The sequence below is a fragment of the Camelus bactrianus genome, chromosome 19 (assembly GCF_048773025.1).
Source record: "Camelus bactrianus isolate YW-2024 breed Bactrian camel chromosome 19, ASM4877302v1, whole genome shotgun sequence".
NCBI lineage: Eukaryota > Metazoa > Chordata > Mammalia > Artiodactyla > Camelidae > Camelus > Camelus bactrianus.
The window spans coordinates 29,169,341-29,186,603 of NC_133557.1; the positions used below are offsets into that span (position 1 = coordinate 29,169,341).

General features: G+C 51.2%; 1 protein-coding gene across 1 annotated transcript in view; it reads right to left on the minus strand.

Moving 5' to 3' along the window:
• Positions 1–12,909: 12,909 nt before the first annotated feature.
• APCDD1L (APC down-regulated 1 like) overlaps positions 12,910–17,263 on the minus strand; it is a 50,681-nt gene continuing 46,327 nt past the window's right edge. The window contains exon 4 of the mRNA XM_074347495.1: positions 12,910–15,466. Within this exon, the coding sequence (XP_074203596.1) occupies positions 14,696–15,466 (771 nt within the window). The 3' untranslated portion in view covers positions 12,910–14,695. The remainder of the gene's footprint in view (positions 15,467–17,263) is intronic.

A 17,263-nucleotide genomic window follows, 5' to 3' on the forward strand; every position in this document is an offset into this window, starting at 1 on the left:
GAAGCCGAAAAGAACGGCGCGTCGGGTGCGTGCGCCCAGAGAGGGAGGCGCGCGTTGGCCAACTGCCCAGTGCTCTGCAAATCCGAGTCAAGGCTTTGTTCTCCTTCAGGGACCAAGCTAGATTCCTGTCGGTTCATGTAGTGAGGTTGAATTGTTACTCAGAGATGTTTAATGCATATTTAACTTATTTAATGTATTTCATCTCATGTTTTCTCGTCACAAGACTATAATTAATGCTGTGGCCTAAAGCTCGCCTGTGCTACCTGACAGTGCTGGGTGGGGCAGGCCGCGCTGCCCGAGTTTCCGGGCTCCACATGGCCGAGGTGTGGCTTCTCTGAGTGACGGAGAGCAGCTGCCAGAAGGGGTCTTCCCTGTGAGTAAGTGACAGCCACCAGGGGGCAGGGGGTTCTCAGTAGCGCCGTCAACTCTGTGTGGCTCCTGTAAGTGGAGGAGAGCAGCCCTCCTCTCCTCTTCCTCCTTTCTCTGCCCCGTAACCACCACTCACACTTCCAGCCCACACGCCCCAGGTGTGATCCTGTGGCCCTAGCTGGGGGTCACGGCAAGCGAGCCAGGCAGCAGAGGGGTCGGAGAGAGGGAACCAGCTGGGGAGGGGTGGGGACGGGGTGTGAGAAACTTAGATAATCCGTCAAGTAGCGATTGAGAGTTTGACTGTGAATTAAGTTGATGCCGTAAAAGACCAATCCAATTCTGTTTGACTATGTAGCATCTTAAAAAGAGGAAAATTAAAATAAAGCCCCAGAATTAAGAGTTCTTTTGTCATTTTGTCACTTTTGCAATATGGGAGGGGATTATTATTTTTATCCTTACTATTTCGTCATTGGAAGTTTGATTTAAAAATGAGCCCTATCAATGAGAAATATGTATGTTTAATGATATGAACATACAAATTTTTTTTCTTTTTTGGTTGGCTTCAGCTGAGAGTATAAAAACAAAACTACTGAAAATCTTAAGTCGCTGGTCACCCTTGCCATGCCGTCGCTTTGCCCTTCAGTAAAAAGAAACCTCTCCTCTTGAGTCAAGGAGCTGTGCAGAAAAGACTAGTGAAAGTTACGCCGAGCGTGGCTCCCATGTGTGGGCAGCTTTAGGAGACAAATTCATCCCGAGGAAGCCAGTTGTTAGCAGTCACACTCCTCCTGAGCCTGGCTGGGGCGCAGCCGCCTTAGGTCCTGGTGCTGGTGATCTGCTCAGGGACCCGGAGACTTGGTGCGGGGAGGGTGGAAGCCTCTGGCTGCACTCAGCGCGTGACTTTCTGCTCTCACGAAAAGAAGTTTACATCCCAAGTACCAGGGGTGAATGCTGAGTAGACCTAGTTCCCGGCCAGACACCTGTTGCTCAAACTTCGTTGAGCTTGAAGACATAGAAGGCCACCCGGTTGTGAGTTAGCCTCCGGTGTCTGTTCCGTGTGGACCCAGGTACTTAGGAAAGGGAGTGAAAAGCCTGGGCTGGGAAGCGTGTGCTTTCTGCTGCTGGTTTTCTGGAAGTGGACTAAAGTTTACTTCAGTGTAGGAGTTGCAGCAGATTAACCTCTAAATAGCTTCCAATACCTCAGGGCCTTGAAAGGAGAGCGACTGGGAAGGTCTGAGATAGTGCAGACAGTCCCATTCCTCTGGAGCAGGGGTTGGCAGACTTCTTAAAGGATGTGGTGGTGTGTGCCAGTGACACTGCTCACAGAAACGGCTGAGGGGGTGGCCTGGGAGGCTGGAGTTGCTGGTGCCTGTACCAGACAAGAGTGCCCGGGAACCTTGTGTCTTCGGTCTTTGAAAGTGACTTCGTGTTCTGTGTGCATCTGAAGGATGTTCCGCAAAGTCAAAGTTTTGAGTCCAACGTTGTCTCTTCTTTCTAACTCACATGCTGTAAAGTCTCCTTCCGTTTTAGGGGTTAGGACTGGGTGAGCACATGGGCTTTCTGACTGCGTGGCAGAAGGAACCCCCAGGAAGAGGAGGAGGTGATGGTGGCAGAGGTCGCACAGGTGACTCTAGTCGCCAAAATGCATGTCAGGATAAGGAAACGTGTGGAGCAGGCGCTGCTCAGGTTCAGGGACCATTTTAAGGGCCACAAGCACTCAAGATCTTGAACCTGGAGAGGCAAGCACATTTCAGGTGTCCTTCCTGGAATGACAGAAGAGGAGGAAATGAGAGTAAGGCGGAGAGGTGGACGTGCGGTCCCGCCACATGGTCTGTTCCGTCCTGAGAGGGTTAGAGTTGAGTCATTGGAATAAACTGGCTTAGAACGAGCCAGGCTGGAGTGGTTGGGCTGCCGGCCAGCAGGCAGTGTGAACAGGCACGGCCAGGCTGCCCTGGTGCCCTTGGTTGCTGGTCTGCAGCACCCCTTGGGAGCGCTGCCCTTGTCTTAGACACTCCCGCTGCCACACCCACAAAGATGGAGGAGATGGGAGCAGTAAGAGAGTCCTGTAACTTTTTACTGATTGCATTTTTAAACTGATCATTTAGACAAAATGCCTTTTAAAGGCAGCAGGCTGTATTGTTGAGGTATGAGGACCTGGCTTGGAATTTTTTTTTCTCCTCATTTGCATGTTTTCCCCTCTCGAGTCTTCTAAACTGCTGGCACCAGCGTTAATAAGTGCCGATAAAATCAAAATTGATTTTTACCAGTGGACAGTTCACGCCTAGAGAGACGGCTTACACCTGCATAACACAGAAGGGAGAAAAACGAAGCGCCTCCAGTGATCCGTGAAAACCTAAACGGTTCCAAACAAATCCCAGGAGCAGAACCGCTATCGGGAGACGTCCGTGCCGGACTCGCAGGCTGTGCTGAGTCAGATAGGCCCGAGTGCGGCGATAGCTCAGAGCGCAGTAGCCTTGCAAATTAACTTGGGAACGAGCTGTGTGTGTGTGTGCGCGCACGCGCGTGTACCGTGTGTAAGTAGCTTAACATTTTTCAAATGGTGCCAATACTTTTTGCACACACAAGTCTTTCTTTTTGCGAACTCAGAATCCATGCCAAAACAGAATGCCATTTGTCATTTTCCATTCCTTTCCTAAAGAGCTAGACCATTTACACGTTTCTGGTTATGGTTTGTTTATGAAATTCTTGATTTAAAAGAAAGAAATGAGAGCTGAGACTGGGCTTCGAAGTCGCTTTACACGTGAGTAACAACCTCTGAGACCCTCTCAGGCAAAGAGGCCACCGTTGCCCCTGCTGGTGGCGGCTGCCACCTGACACATGTCACTGGGCTCGGGACCTAGTGAAGTGGCAGGGCTCACGTAGGAGGAGCCCAGGGTGACACTGGGGAGTCATCAGAGTTCCCGCTCCGAGGAGTCCTCCCTCAGCGGCGCTCGGGCCACATTTGCAGTCACTGACAGTGGGCAACTTCAAAGACGAGCAGGAACGGGGTTGTGTTGAGAGCGTCCCCCACGGAGTCGAGGGGTGACTCCAGTGCACAGGTCTGATGAGGCCCGAGATCACTGCCCTTTGTAAAGGGCAGCTTGGGGCCGTGGGGGCCCTCAGGGTTTCCCAGCCTGACTGGATTTGGAGAAGGCTTTTTTTTTTTTTAACCTTCTGCAGAGCTGCTTGACAGTAACCTTCCAGAGTCACAACCACGTGCAGAGCGTTTCCGATACGTTCGCTCATTGAACTTCACCCTCACGACACCTATGACCTGGGGGTAAGGGCTCTGGTTTGCTCATGAGGAAATGAAGCCTCCAAGAGGTTAAATTGGGCAACTTTCTAGAACCTCTTGTTCGGAACGAAATCAGCCTCTGGAAAGCCTGCTGTGAGGGCCTAAATCTCTAGGACCCTGTTTCTGCCGCCAGAACCACCCAGAGGAGCAGTGAGGGAGGCGGCGAGGGGTTCATCACGGTGACCAATCTCACATCTCGCGGCTTCTGCCTTCATCCCTTCCGTGGTTATTTTAAAGATGAAGTAGATGGAATCAGGACTCTCACTCAGATTCTTTTTCTTTGTTGAAACTAAACACACTTCAGACAGTGAAAAAGTGTGCATTTTCCATTTTCTCATTGCCTGAAGATCTCCGCCCCATGCTCCTGGGGAGTGAATTTGGGGGCTTGAGGTAGAAAAGGACCAGCCTGTCTCAACGAGGTGGTGATGGGAACGCGTCCCGTGCAGGCTTCACATAACTTGTAAATTAAATGTGAGGCGACGGCAGTTCATTAAAACTGCTGTCACAGAAGTAGCCTGCCTGGGCTGCTGGCCTCGGACCTCTCCCCGAATTAACACCGGACTGCCCAGGAAATCTCCGAAGAGAGCAGGTGGCAGCAGACCCCGATAAGGAGCGCCCGCCGAGGCAGACTTGGGCTGCTATGAAGATGGGTCTCCAGCGAGAGTCACAGACCCTTTACTCCTGCGTCCGAATCCCACTCTGACAACATTAACACTAGTCAGGGTGCACAAGGCCACGTACCCCCGTGCCGAGGGGCCCAGAACTTCCCCTGTTAGCTTTGTCTACTCCACTGAAAAACAAGGTTTTGTATTCATCTATTTTCATGACAGAGGCCTTTGGAAAAATTTAGAAGATGTGAGCGCACATAAGCAGTTGTGTGTAACAGTTAGAAGTGAAACTGGTGGCGGTGGATGAGAAGTTGTCTCAATTCATATAATGACTGCAGGTTGTTTCCTTAATGGAAATAATTCATTAGGAAGTGTTTGCATCCAGTCAGTAGAAGAGGGAGAAAAAGCAACAAAAATATAGCTATTATCTAACTTGCCATGAATATTTGCAATTACGATACCTTGGAATGTTGCCACGATATGGATTGCTTTGATTAAAAGACGTCAGCTGAATAAAACAGCACCGTGGGGTAGCAGCTTTCTGCTGCTCGATAAATGCTAATGTTTATTTTTAGACCAGGAAACACTGATCCTGTGACAGTGCCCTATCACCATGACTTTATTATACCGCAGGGTTGATGTATAATCATTTGGCTAATGGATGTGGGTGCAGGTCTGATGCTCGCTGCCTGTCCCACTCACCACAGCATCCTGAGACGGCCGGGGCTTCCACAGGTGAAGCTGCGGCCCGGAGGGTTTCGTCTCCCTGATACGCCAAGCCGAGCCTGGCCGGAACAGAACAGGTTACCTTCTGTTTGTTTGTTTCCCTTCACAACTGCCAAGTAGGGGAGACAAATCAGATATCTTAGCCCAATTTCATTAAGGCTTAGTGCTAACGAGAACACGTAGCTTTTTGTGATTTAAGAAGATGATAAGTTAGTGGGTGTGCTTCTCACAGCAGCTCAACAGTTCTCCACGTAGTACGAAAAGGTCTGCTTCCTTTCATGAACCGGCTGTCTGCATTCCCATCTTTCTTTTGCATTTTAGAAATGAACTAAATTCAGTTGTTACTCTCTAATGCTGCATCCATTAAAAAAAATTTTTTTCCATCGACAATTTTTCTTGGCTTCCAAGGTCCGAGTTTATTGTGTGTGATACTGAGACCACCTGTACAAGAATGACTTCTTGGTTTTCACCACTTCTGCAATTAGCAAACGTTCATCAGCCTACCTTCTGCGTGTTAGATGCTCGACGAGCTGCTGAGAAATGAATCAGTGGGCGTGACTGTGTTTTTGTGTTTTTCGTAAGCAGCCTCAGTAAGGGGGTTCAAGTTTCTACCTAGAGAGAAAGATGCAAAATACAGTTGCTTCTCAGTTCTGTTGCTGGCATTTCCTTTTTTTTTTTTTTTTTAAGACAATTTATAAACTGTCATTTGGAACTTCGTATAAGAAACTCAAAATGACCTGTTTTTGTTTAAGTGTTCCCTTCACCTCCTCTCTCCTCTTTGAGAAGTGGCTGCAGCAGCACATGCTGGTCCTCCCACGCTGCACACCTCACTCCCCGTCGTGAGAAAAGATCCCTGCAGTTTGCGATGCGTGTTCTTATTCTGACCTCAGTGTACGTTAACATTTTGGGAACTGAGTATTTTAAGGGATGTCTCAGAGTGCTTTTGTTTTTGTAATTTTTCTTCTATGCACTTAAGTTGTCTTCCCTGTTCTGACATGGAGTTCACTTAAAAAGTGGGCCCAGGAAGGGACTCCAGCGTCGTGCGTTCTAGTTATCGGATACGTAATAAATTTGCGGGTTTGTGGCTGACTTGACATTTCCCGGAAGGAGGGAGGTGTGTTTCTGCGGCGTCCGCGTCGACAGAGCCAGCCAGTCACAGCGTGTTCTCACTCACGTGTTCCCATGTCAGCCTGATGAAGCCCGCCTTGCCGAGGCATGAACTCTTGTACTGGCTGTCTCCATACTATGTTCAATAAATTCTGTGCAAATATGTATTTAAAGGATGCTTCAGTCTAAAATTATTTTCGATGGATGGCTTAAGAGCATTTAGCTGTGCTGTAGAGAACACAGTAGATCCCATCCCTCCAGCCCTTTCACTGCTTCTTAGGAACATAAAATTGGTTTAAATGAACAATCATAGATATTTTATGCCCGGAAAACAGACTTACGGGATGACTTAGGTCAACCTCCTCATTTTACTGATGAGGGAACTTTGCCCACAGACCTTCGGCACAGGGGCTGGGCCTGCATCCATGTGTTTTCCTGTTGGGGGAGGCACTTGTCCTAGGTTGACAGGGTGCTCACCGCTGTAAAGGGCCTCCAGGTCCACAGGGTGAGGTGGCTTCTGTCCTCAAGCAGTGGCTGACAGTCCCCGTCTTACAATTTTATGATGTCTTCTTAAAACATTAATGAAAAAAGTTTAACTTCTTTTGGAAAAGTTATACATGCAACAGTTAAGACTTCATATGAGACCAAAGGATAGACAACTCAAAAGTCAGTTTTCCTCTGGCCCCAAACCCACTTCTCTGCTCCTGAGACTCCTGGTGTCCCATTTCCCGTCTGACTCTCCAGGGATGCCCTCCGCCCATGGGTCTGTCTGCTTGGCCCTCGTGCTTTCCCGCACGCACACCGCAGTGCGTGCTCCCTGCCTGCCCTGAGTGTTGCTGTCTGACTCTGTCCTGTGTCTTGGAGATCATGTCGTGTCCGCACACACCTCAGTGGCTGTGTGGTTTTCCTCTGTGACGCGCCCATGCTCTGCCCACCTAGCCCTCTGTTGAGGTGCCCTGAAGTCATTTACGGTCTTGCTGCTGCACACACAGCTACAGCCGACACCGTTGAAAGTGAGCAAGAAGAGCCCGAGTCAGTTCCCAGAAGAGGAAGGGGTGCCTGCACGTAAAACACGGTCATGTGACTCTGGCACCGTCTTCCAGAGGACAGAGCGACACGTGGCCCCGGCACCGCCCACCTCCCCGCTCCTCCACCAGCACGTTGGATTGTCCAGCTCTTTGATCTTTGCTCATCTGAAAAGTACACTCGCTTTCCTAGTTTTAATTTCGGTTTCTCTGCTTGAGGTTGAGCAACTTTTCGTGTGGCAAAGGCCATTTGAACACACCCAGGTCTGCAGGGAAGTAGGGTCAAAAGAAACAAAGGCATACCCACAGAGGGCTGATGACAGAACAGCAAAAGTGAAGATTCTGAGGATTCACACATTTATGAATGGACAACTAGGAATCTAAGATCCCTTCAAAGAAGGAAAGAAATAGAAAAACTCTGGAGAAACACAAAATCAGTGTTACGGACTTTCTGAAAAATGTACCCTTAATGCTACTCAAACATGTCAAGATTGGGGTGAGGAGCAGCTCAGTGGTTGAGCACATGCCTTGTATGCCTCAGATCCTGGGTTCGATCCCCAGTACCTCCACTAAAACAAAAATGATAAATAAATCTTTAAAAATTATTTTTTTAAAACGTGTAAATGTGTATGGAAGGCAGTAGGCTTTTTAAAGTCAAGCCAAGACCCACTGTTATATTTGAAGCCCCTCCTTGCAGGCACGTTGCCATCCCTAAATGTGACTCCGAAACATAGGGTGCATGTTTCATCAGCAACAATAAACCCATCAGAGAATTGCATCCAGTCCCCACAGCCCCGTCACACTTTGCGTGTTTTCCCTCAGTCTCAGACATCGAGGACTCTCAGAGGTTAGCTGCCCCCACCAGCCAGGATCCCCTGCTCCAAGACACCCTCCCTTCTCCACCACCCCTGCCCCGTGCCCCCTAGTGTGTGTGAAACTAACCGCAGCCCGCCCTTTACTGGACTAAATGCAATTTGCGGGGAAGTTCTAGGTTTTGTTGCTGGATTTGGTTTTGTGGTATTTTACATTTTATTTTCTACTGAAGCATTTCATGTGCACGGTATAAAAAACCAAACAGTATCGACAGGCACGTGGCGAAGCCCAGCAGACCCCCATCACTCCCAGCTTCCACGCCTACAGGCATGCGTTTTAGCACTAATGTCTTCTGGGTTCTAACCTCTATATTTCTGAATAATGTGCCTATATTACTTTTTCTTGATTTTTCACATCTCTATATTATCTATTGATTTCCTGCTAAGGAAGATAAGGATTTAGCTCCCAATAGCCTTTCTCTCCGCCCCTCCCTGAAGCACAGTGTGTCTGCCCCTCCCTCTCAGAGTTATGTCAGTTTCCGGCTATGTTGGTCCCCTTTTGCATGATTAAGACTACTTAAAATATTGGTCACAGCTGTGCCGGGTATGTTCCGTGATTACATTTTGCTTTTGTCCGTAACCCTTTTCCCCCCTGGAGTAACTAAATCTCGGTGTTTTGTTTGCTTAGTTTGCCACGGATCTGTTACAAACTCAGCCCCAGGCTCTGACGGAAGTGTAACTCTCCTCAATGCACTCACACGCCAGGCAGTCTGTGATTTTTATGTTTTTTTCTTAGAAAGCGCACCGCATTTTCTGGACTGGCTGCTCCCCAGACCTTCTGCACAGCTGTCCTCCCAGGAGGGCCCTCCGTTCACTTTCATCTTGGGAGCTCCCTTCGTTCTCTTTTGGGTTAGATTTCTTGTTTTCTAGATCTCTAGATTTCTCTTTCTGGTTTTACTACCTCATTTTGGTGGAGCACATCCTTTAGCAGGTTTCTGACCAAGGAGTCAGTGGGAGATAATTTTTCTGAGAACTTTACATACGTGAAAATGTTCCCTTCTGCCCTCCCACTTGGTTGATAGTTGTCCTGGGTATAAAAATCAGACTGAAAATCAAGATTCACCTGTGGCCAGTCTCCAGTGTTGCCTGTAAGAAGTCAAAGGTCATTTTAATTCTGGACCCTTTTTCTGTTTCTGGGGAAACTCTTGAACTTTCATTTCCAACTTCCTTTCGATTTTTTTTCCTGTAAACATATTTGTAATTTTCAAGAATTCTTTCTTTTCCAGTTACTATTATTGGTTTATAGCAACTTGCTCTTGGAAGATGTAGATAATATTTTCACTGAGGATGTTACAGTTCTTTGGTTGTTGTTCTACAAGTTCTTTTTTTGTTTTGCGAGAGGGACTAAGAAATAGTGGTGGTCTTGGAAAGGTTAATGTTCTTTTCACTGAGGCTAGTCCAGTTTTGTTGTTGTTGCTCCATCTCCTGCATTACCTGCTGCCTCCTCGTCTCTTTGGACTAGGTGTGTGTCTGCATCATCTAGGAGGCTTTCCTCAAATGCCGGGTGACTCTTGACTGTCCTTGGGTATTTACTAGAGAAGCACTAGAAAGCTGATGGGAAGTGTGGGTGTAGGTGGGATTTGCTGAACGGTGAGTCTCCCTGGAAACTAACTGGGTAGGGGCCTAACAGACATCTCCCAAGCGAATTTCGAGCTGTCAGTGTCTAGTTGGTTTAGCTTGGGTTCATTTCTCTAAATGATGATGGTAGCCTGGCCATCATCTCTCAAGAAAGAAGAGACTGTTTCATGTGCAGAGCTGTCTTTACTGCCTCTATTTCCGTCTTGATAACCTTGCCCTAGACCGTCTCCACAGCCAAAGATGCCGATTAAACCGCCGGCTGTTATAGGGGTAGGGAGAGGATTTGGGGGTAAGATTCCTTTTATAGACTCTCAAATGGCTCTCCTGTTTTCAGCCTCACTGCTCTCCTGCCTCTGAGGGGCCGTGGGCCACCAATTCCTGAGCCTTCCAGGCATGAGTGGGCTTGCTTCTGAGCTCTGCCCCTGGACCAGCCTGCCAGCCCTTCTCTTTCTGCTTTCTGTAGCCTGCTGTCGATGGTAAGACACCCACCAGTTTTCCAGATTCTAGGATTTTGCTGACATCTCTTGCTGGCTGTGTTCTCTTTTCCTTTTTTGTTTATCCGTGTGATTTTGTGCTTTTTAAATTCTTTTCCCGTAATTTATTGGGACTTCAGAAGGATGTGGAGGTAATAGCATGTGTTCCACTTGGTCGCTTTAGCCAGAAGGTTGGAAGGCTTCCTTCCAAGGCCCCCAGTGTAGTACCCAGCTCATGGTGGTGATAAGTCAACATGTGGAGGTCTTACTAAACTGATGTGGTTGATTTTAACAGAAACAAGAGTGATATCAGTTTTTGTTAATTTTTCTCCTCCTGAAGGATTAGAATGAAAAAAAAAGTAGGAGGAAGAGTAGTAGGCTATTAATTAATGACCCTTAGGAAATAAATGTGACCTCACTGAGGAGAGCCCCTCCCTCACCGAGAGTTTCCTGGTTTAAAGCCCTTCCTCTTGGAATACATTGCTGATTCCTCCTGAATCACTTGCCAGTTACAGTCCTCCCAGGTGTGGAGTCTGGAAGTCCCCAGGAATCATCAGGCTTCAGCTCATTTTGCTGGTGAGGAAACTGCAGGTGGGGCTCCCACAGCTAGAAGACGAAAAGTCCCAGGTGCCTGTATGAGGCTGAGGGTCTCCCAGTCTCCCTGACCTCGGGAAGTATGAGAAAGCTGACATGGGCTCTCAGGGGCCCCCATGTTGGGCCCTGTGTCCCCCTAACCTGGGACAGCGTTGTCCCCAGTGTTCTCCCTGGAGAATGCCTGGCTGGTTCACAGACGTCCAAGGTTCTGCTCTGCCCATTTTACTGGGGGAAAGAAAGGGGCACATCAAAATTCCTAGCTGGTATTTCGAGTATGTGGTTATCATCATGATGCTTGAATTCAGAGCCTCCAACCAGTCCGCAGAGCATGTATTCATTTAATCAGTGTTTACGGGGCCCCTTACTCTGGGCGAGACTCCCTTCCACGCACGGGGGCGCACGGGCAACCAGACAGACAAGGAACTCGTGTTCCAGAGGAGAGAGGCTGACGAGAAAGGAGTCGAACAGATAGGGTATTTTATATATGGGGAAATGCTGTGGCGAAATCAAAAAGGTGCCCGGTGGGCAGGGCTGAGTAGGGGTGGGGTGGGCAGAGGGGGCATCTGAGGCCCAGACCCGGGGAGGGACCGAGTTGGTGTGATTTCAGAATAGCAGGGAGGCTGCTAGTGGGGGCTGGTGGAGGATGGAGGTGGCACGAGGGTGATGCGGGAACAGAGGGGCCGGCTGGACGCTTAGAGGGTGAGTCCTCGGGAATACTGGCAGTCGATTTACTCCCAGGGTCGCATCCATCTGATGGGGGTCATGTGTGTGAGGAAGACCTGGCTGCCCGTCACTGAAGACCATCAGGAGCAGACTGGGGGTGACACTCTGCTGCCTGGACTCCCCCACTGTGAACCGGCTCCACGAAGGGCCCCAGCACCCCGCCTCCCCCAGCGACGGGCAGCTGGGCCCCTCCCCCTCCCCCCACCAGAGTCACTGTGAGCCGCTGCCGCTCAGGCCGGTGGCACCGCTGAGAGATTAAACACATTCGCTTAGAGAAAGCCGAGAAATAACTTCTTTTGATAACCAGCGTCTGTTAGTTACCGGGCCTCTGAGGGCTGTATACAATTTAAACTTTTTATTAAAAAAAAAAAAAAAGCTCATTTACCCTCCTGGGAGCCTGTGCTATGAAATTATAAACTGCACGGGGTTTGTTTTGTTTTGTTTCTTTCCTCCTCTTAAACGTGACTGAACATACAATGGAGAACATTAATTTTGTTTTGTTTTGTTTTGCACTAGAACCGTGGGTTTTACTTTCTCCGCGTCTGATTAAAGCGATCTCGGGTCTTCAGCGGAGGGGCCCGACTTAATGCTAATGCTTCTGGGTCCCCAGGCCTGCGGGAGGCCCCTCAGTCCTTTGGCTCCAAGCCCACCCTCCTTATTGAAGCCCGGAGTCTGGGACGCGTGGCTTCTTGCCGGGAGGAAGGAGCCTGCTGTTCTCTGCCAGCATCGACTGTTCCAGAACCAAGAAAGCCGGGAGGGGAGGGCGCCCCATCCAGTCAACAGGGCCAGAACCATCTCTCTTCCTCAGCACAGGTCTCCTGCTTAGAGGAGGCTCAGGCCGTGTTCCACAGAGCAGCTCTCAACTGCTTTCCCCCAAGGCAGTCATGAATCCCTCCCTGCCAGGGGACCGGAGCCCCCGAGGGACAGACACCCCGAGATGGAGGCTCAGCTCCAGGCCCCGGGGCCCAGCTGCGGTGACCCTGGACAGGCCCCCTCTCTGCTCTGAGCCCTGAGCGCTCTCTGCAGGTTGCGGGATGCCGCGCATGGCACAGGGCAGTGACTTCTTCCACTGGCGAGGAGTAAGTGGGATCACCAACACTGGTTTACCCAGCCATGTTCACTGAGGCTCTGCCGTGTGCCAGATACTGCGGAACCTGCTGGAAAAGATCACAGTGCCTGGCTCAGTCCTTCCCTTGGGGCAGAGGGTAAAGCTGGATAGATTAGTGATCAAAAAGCATTATAAAGTACATAAAGCAGAGTGATGGGATGGGCAGGTGGAAGGAGAGAAGGGAAAGAGAGGCTGTTTTGGGTCAGGGGGTACTCACGGTGGGCTTCCCCGAGGAGGTGACATTTGGTCTGAGACTTGGATGCAAAGAAAGCGCCAAGCCTCTGGAGATCTGGGGGGAAAGGTGTTGGGCAGTGGCAACAGCACATGCAAAGATCCTGAGGCAGGAAACAGCCTGATATGACCAAGAAACAGAAGGAAGGGCGGTGCAGCCAGGGCGAGGGGAGGTGTGGGTGGACCTGACCGACCTCGAGACCAGGGAGCTGGGATTTTATTCTGTGTGCACCGGGAGCCCTGGAGAGTTCTAAGCAACACAGGTCAGAAGGGTCAACTGAAGGTGCATAACAGAGAGAGCAGGGTTTACCTCCACTGGCTTTAATCTCTTTCACACATTCTCTACAAGACATTTCACTTCTTTTCTTTAGAACCATAATCGCCTTGGTTGACTTTAATAACCAGCAGGAACATTTTTCAGGCTGTTTAATTTTATTAAAAGATTCAAATTTGATGATAAATGGTGGTATGGTTGCCTTCAAGCCTCAGATACAAGACTTGCTCAGCCATGGACATGTTCCCGCCACCCACCTTCATCCCCACCAGGAACCCCCCCCCCCACCTCGATGCAGTCTGAGACCGTAAATAATCTAATTATTTCTTGTACTTTGGTAAATATGCCAGGAACACTCGTAGCTCTCTGAGACCTACAGAGAATATTAACTTGGTGGGGTTTTTTTTTTTTTTTAAAGAAGAATGGGTAGATAAGTTAGAGCAATTTCAGCGGGCTGATTGAACCCCACACAGTCTAACAGAGGACAAGGGCTTCTGTCTGAAAGCATCATTAGCCTCACAGACAATTGTTCAAGATCTGTGATAAGAGCCAGAGATAGGACTCGGGAGGAGGAGGGAGGGGTGAATCATCGGCGCAGCTTCCCGGAAACCCTTGAGCCCACCAGGATGCCAGTTAATTTCGCAGTGTGTAGACGAGGCCCTGGGAACACACGCAGGGTCCCTGCAGGGGCACAGCCTGTCCGAGCAGAGCAGGATGTGGGCACAGGGCACCGCGGCGGGCAGGCTGGGCCCACGGGGCTTTCTGCCTCCCCTTCCGGTTGTCGCGGTGCGGCCGGTGCCCCCGACCTCTCCCCTGGACGGTCCCAAAGACACAGCAGAGGTTTCTCTTCCTCCTTGTCGGCTGAGCCCAAGGAGTCTTGAAAACAGAGGACGCCTGTGCGGGGCTAATTACAGAGCACGTTAATCTTCCCGCTTCATTAGTATTAATTACTTTCCAAAGGCTGGAAGTGCGCTTTTCTCCAAAGACCTGCCCCAGCCTCCAGCCCCACATGTGGTGTTGGTGCGAGTGCAGGAGGCTGTGCTTCTTGGCTGGGACGGGGCACCTCTCACTCGCTTCTGGCCCAGGAGGGCTGGATCTACCCGCACGCGGTGTTGACAGCTTGAGGCCTGACTCGCAGAAGCACAGGCTGGCGCAGACACACACCAGCAGTCAGAACTCAAGAAAGCCGAGTTGCCCCCGGGGAGACGACCCCCCTGCCAGCGAGCCAGGAAGCCCTGAAAACCCGAAGCAGCATCTTTAATTCATGGCTCCGGCTTGAGTTTCTATTGCTAAATCCGAATTGATAATCTTTAAACAAAAACCCAGAGACTTGGCAGAGCAGTGCAGAACCTGGCTCCCATCTCACTGAACCCCAAGTGTGCAGGGAGAGAACTGCGGCCCCTTCGGGCAGGGAGACGGGCCGGTCCTCGAAGTGCCCAGGAAAATCGGGAGTGAGTTTTTAGACGCTCGGGGCTATCGACATTGCCGAGGCGCCCAAGTTCGCGGTCACGATGTGAGCCACTGGCCGTGGTGGAGACTCGGCAGGGGCTGTTGCCACTCAGAGGCTGACCCGCTTGGGACTTGGGCTGAGCTGCCACCGCCTGGCAGCGTTACCTGTGCTGGGCAGGATCGTGGGTGGAGGAGTCTATGCCTGGAGGGAGCCCATGGGTTCGGACGAGTATCTGGAGGCACCGTCTGGAAATCAAAGACCAATTTCATAGCCACTGGAGGAAGGCCAGCCCTTGAACTAGGAGCAGAAAGGGGACAGGGGCCACTTGGGGACCTGGCTGTCCGCCATGGACAGGCTTCTGCAGCAGAGGCCTGTGCTGCGGGGGCCTGGAGAAGTCCCGGGCCGCCCCATCGCAGAGCACCAAGGGTGCCTGGTAGGATGTGGGACGCTTCTCTGGGGTGTCGGGACTCGACCCATCCGTGGGCCTCTGTCCGATGAAGAGCAGGCTCTGCCCGAGGGGGTCCTGCTCCATTGTGAAGAGCTCATACTCCACGTGGGGGAGCCGGATGCCCAGAGGCAGGCACCCGTTGGTGGCTGTGACGTCCCGCTCGGTCCCCAGGGACCAGGCCCCTGGCCCCCCGCAGCTGCTCGGCTCCGAGAAGTTGAGCATGGCCGTGGTGACCTGGTCCATGGGGGTCACCCGGGCCCGCGTGACCTGGAACACCAGCTCGGTGCCGCCGCGCACCTTGGCAGATGGCGTGCCCTGGGTGTAGCGGCCGGCTGCGTAGACGGTGAAGGTGGGCTGCCGGCAGGCGGGGTCGGAGAAGTGGTGGTAGCAGCCTTCCCAGGAGCGGTCATGCCCGCGGAAGGTGAAGAGCCGGGTGAGGAAGAGCACTGCGGGGCGAGCCTCGCACCCGGCGCTGACCCACCGGCCGTCCAGGCGCAGGGGCAGGGCCGCCCGGGGGGGCAGCACGGGCGGGTGGTGCTCGTCGGATCTGGCAATGAGGCCACAGGCTGGGCAGGGGCGAGCGTGGTGCTGGCAAAGACAGAGAGGAGGGCTGACTGTCCGAGGGCGAGTCAGGGTGCAGCCTGGGGACTGGGCGGGGTCCCAGTGGGGTCCCACCCCCGGGTCACCCATCACTTCCTTCACTCCTGCCTCCAGCCCCGAGGGCCACATTGCTCTTCTTGGGCCTCAGTCAGCTCCTCCATCCTCTGGGCTTTGGCGCCTGCTGCCGCTCCTGCCTGGAACTCCCCCTAGAACGTTGCCTGGCTGCCTCCTTCTTGTCCTCTGAGTCTCAGCTCAGAGGGAGGCCTGGGAGAGCCCTTTCCCGACCACCCCTTGTACAGTGGTCCTCAGCCCTTCCTAGCACTCAGAGATGTGTCATTCCCCCTTTCCTCTTCTCTCCATCCCTCCCCTTTCCCTGGATAGTAAGCTCCAGGAAGCCCGGATGGACTGTCTCTCTGTGGCTGTTCTATCTCCAGGGCTGAGCCTGCTCACAGCAGGGACAGTGGGTGAATGAACGGATGGGAAATGGAACTTACATCCTGGGGTTTGAAAGCAGAATTCCTTTCTCACACCCAGCCTGCGTGGTCCTGAAATTCGACCACCATTAACATTAACTCTCTTTTCCCCTTGCCTGCTGCTACTCCCTCTACCCCCAACTCACTCTTTTAGGTGCTTCCTAAGGGCCAGGAGCTGTGCTAAGTCCTTCTCATGTGCTGTTACACTGGAGCTGGGAAGCTGAGGCTGAAAACTAGTGGGCCAGGTGGCCTGCCAAGGCTCTCCAGCCTGGAAGTGGTAGAGATGAGCTGAGACCACTGGCCCCCTGGCCCACTGTCTGCCCACAGCAGCCTGCAGTCTCCACTGTCGGGGGGAGACCAGAGGCATTTTGTCTTCAGAAATTTCACCTTGCAGGGTGAGCATCGTTCCCTCCTCTCCCTTGGAGAGTGAATATGGCAGCAAGGATGAAGACCACTGAGATCCTCATGCCCTTGGACATCCCGGCTTTGGGTCTGGGCTAAGGACTTGCTGAGAAGTTGCAAAGAGACTCAGCAGAAAGATGTTCACTCCTGTGTTATTTATCATCGGAAACCAAGCCCCACCTGGTGCTGTGAGGTGCAGCCTCAGCCCTCAGTTGCCCCGGGCTGTGAGTTTGTTTTCCTCGCTCTCTGGCCTGATTTACAGTTGCCAGTGCCTTATAAATCCTCAGAGCTGAGTTTACAGTAAAACATGTCAACAGGAAGCAGATGCTAAACCAAATTCTGTGGGAGTAGTCAGTCTGCATTTTGGAGCGAAAAAGCTCAGTCTAGGCCAAAAAGAAACCAGACACAGACAACTTCTTTTTTTTTTTTTTTTTTAAGGGAGCTGATAGCCAGAATTCAGCTCAGAGCATCATTCTGAAAGGTACAAGTGGAATAGGCACCCGTCAAGGCAGGGCTGACGTGGGAACAAGCCAGCATCCCTGGCTTTTGCGGTTCCAGAAGGAAACTCAGGGCCAGGGGTGCACACAGGACAGTCCGGGGGAAAGCATTGTGAGGGCCCAGCTGGGAAATCAGCTCCAAGTTGTTTTCCCTTGCAAAAACCAAAAGATTTCCACAGATTGATTGCTGCTAGATGAGTTTCATGCCAAACAAGGGGGCATTTGGGAGTTCTGGTTTGGAAAGAAAATACTGGACGATCGAGAACAGGGTGTTTTTTTCTGGGTGTTTTTGATTTTGTTTTTTTCTTTTTCGGATTGCTGCATTATAAGCTCTGCATATTTATTTCTGTGATGGACCTAAACTTGCCTTGACTTCCACGATATAGTTTTCTACTGTATTATTTTTGGCTTGG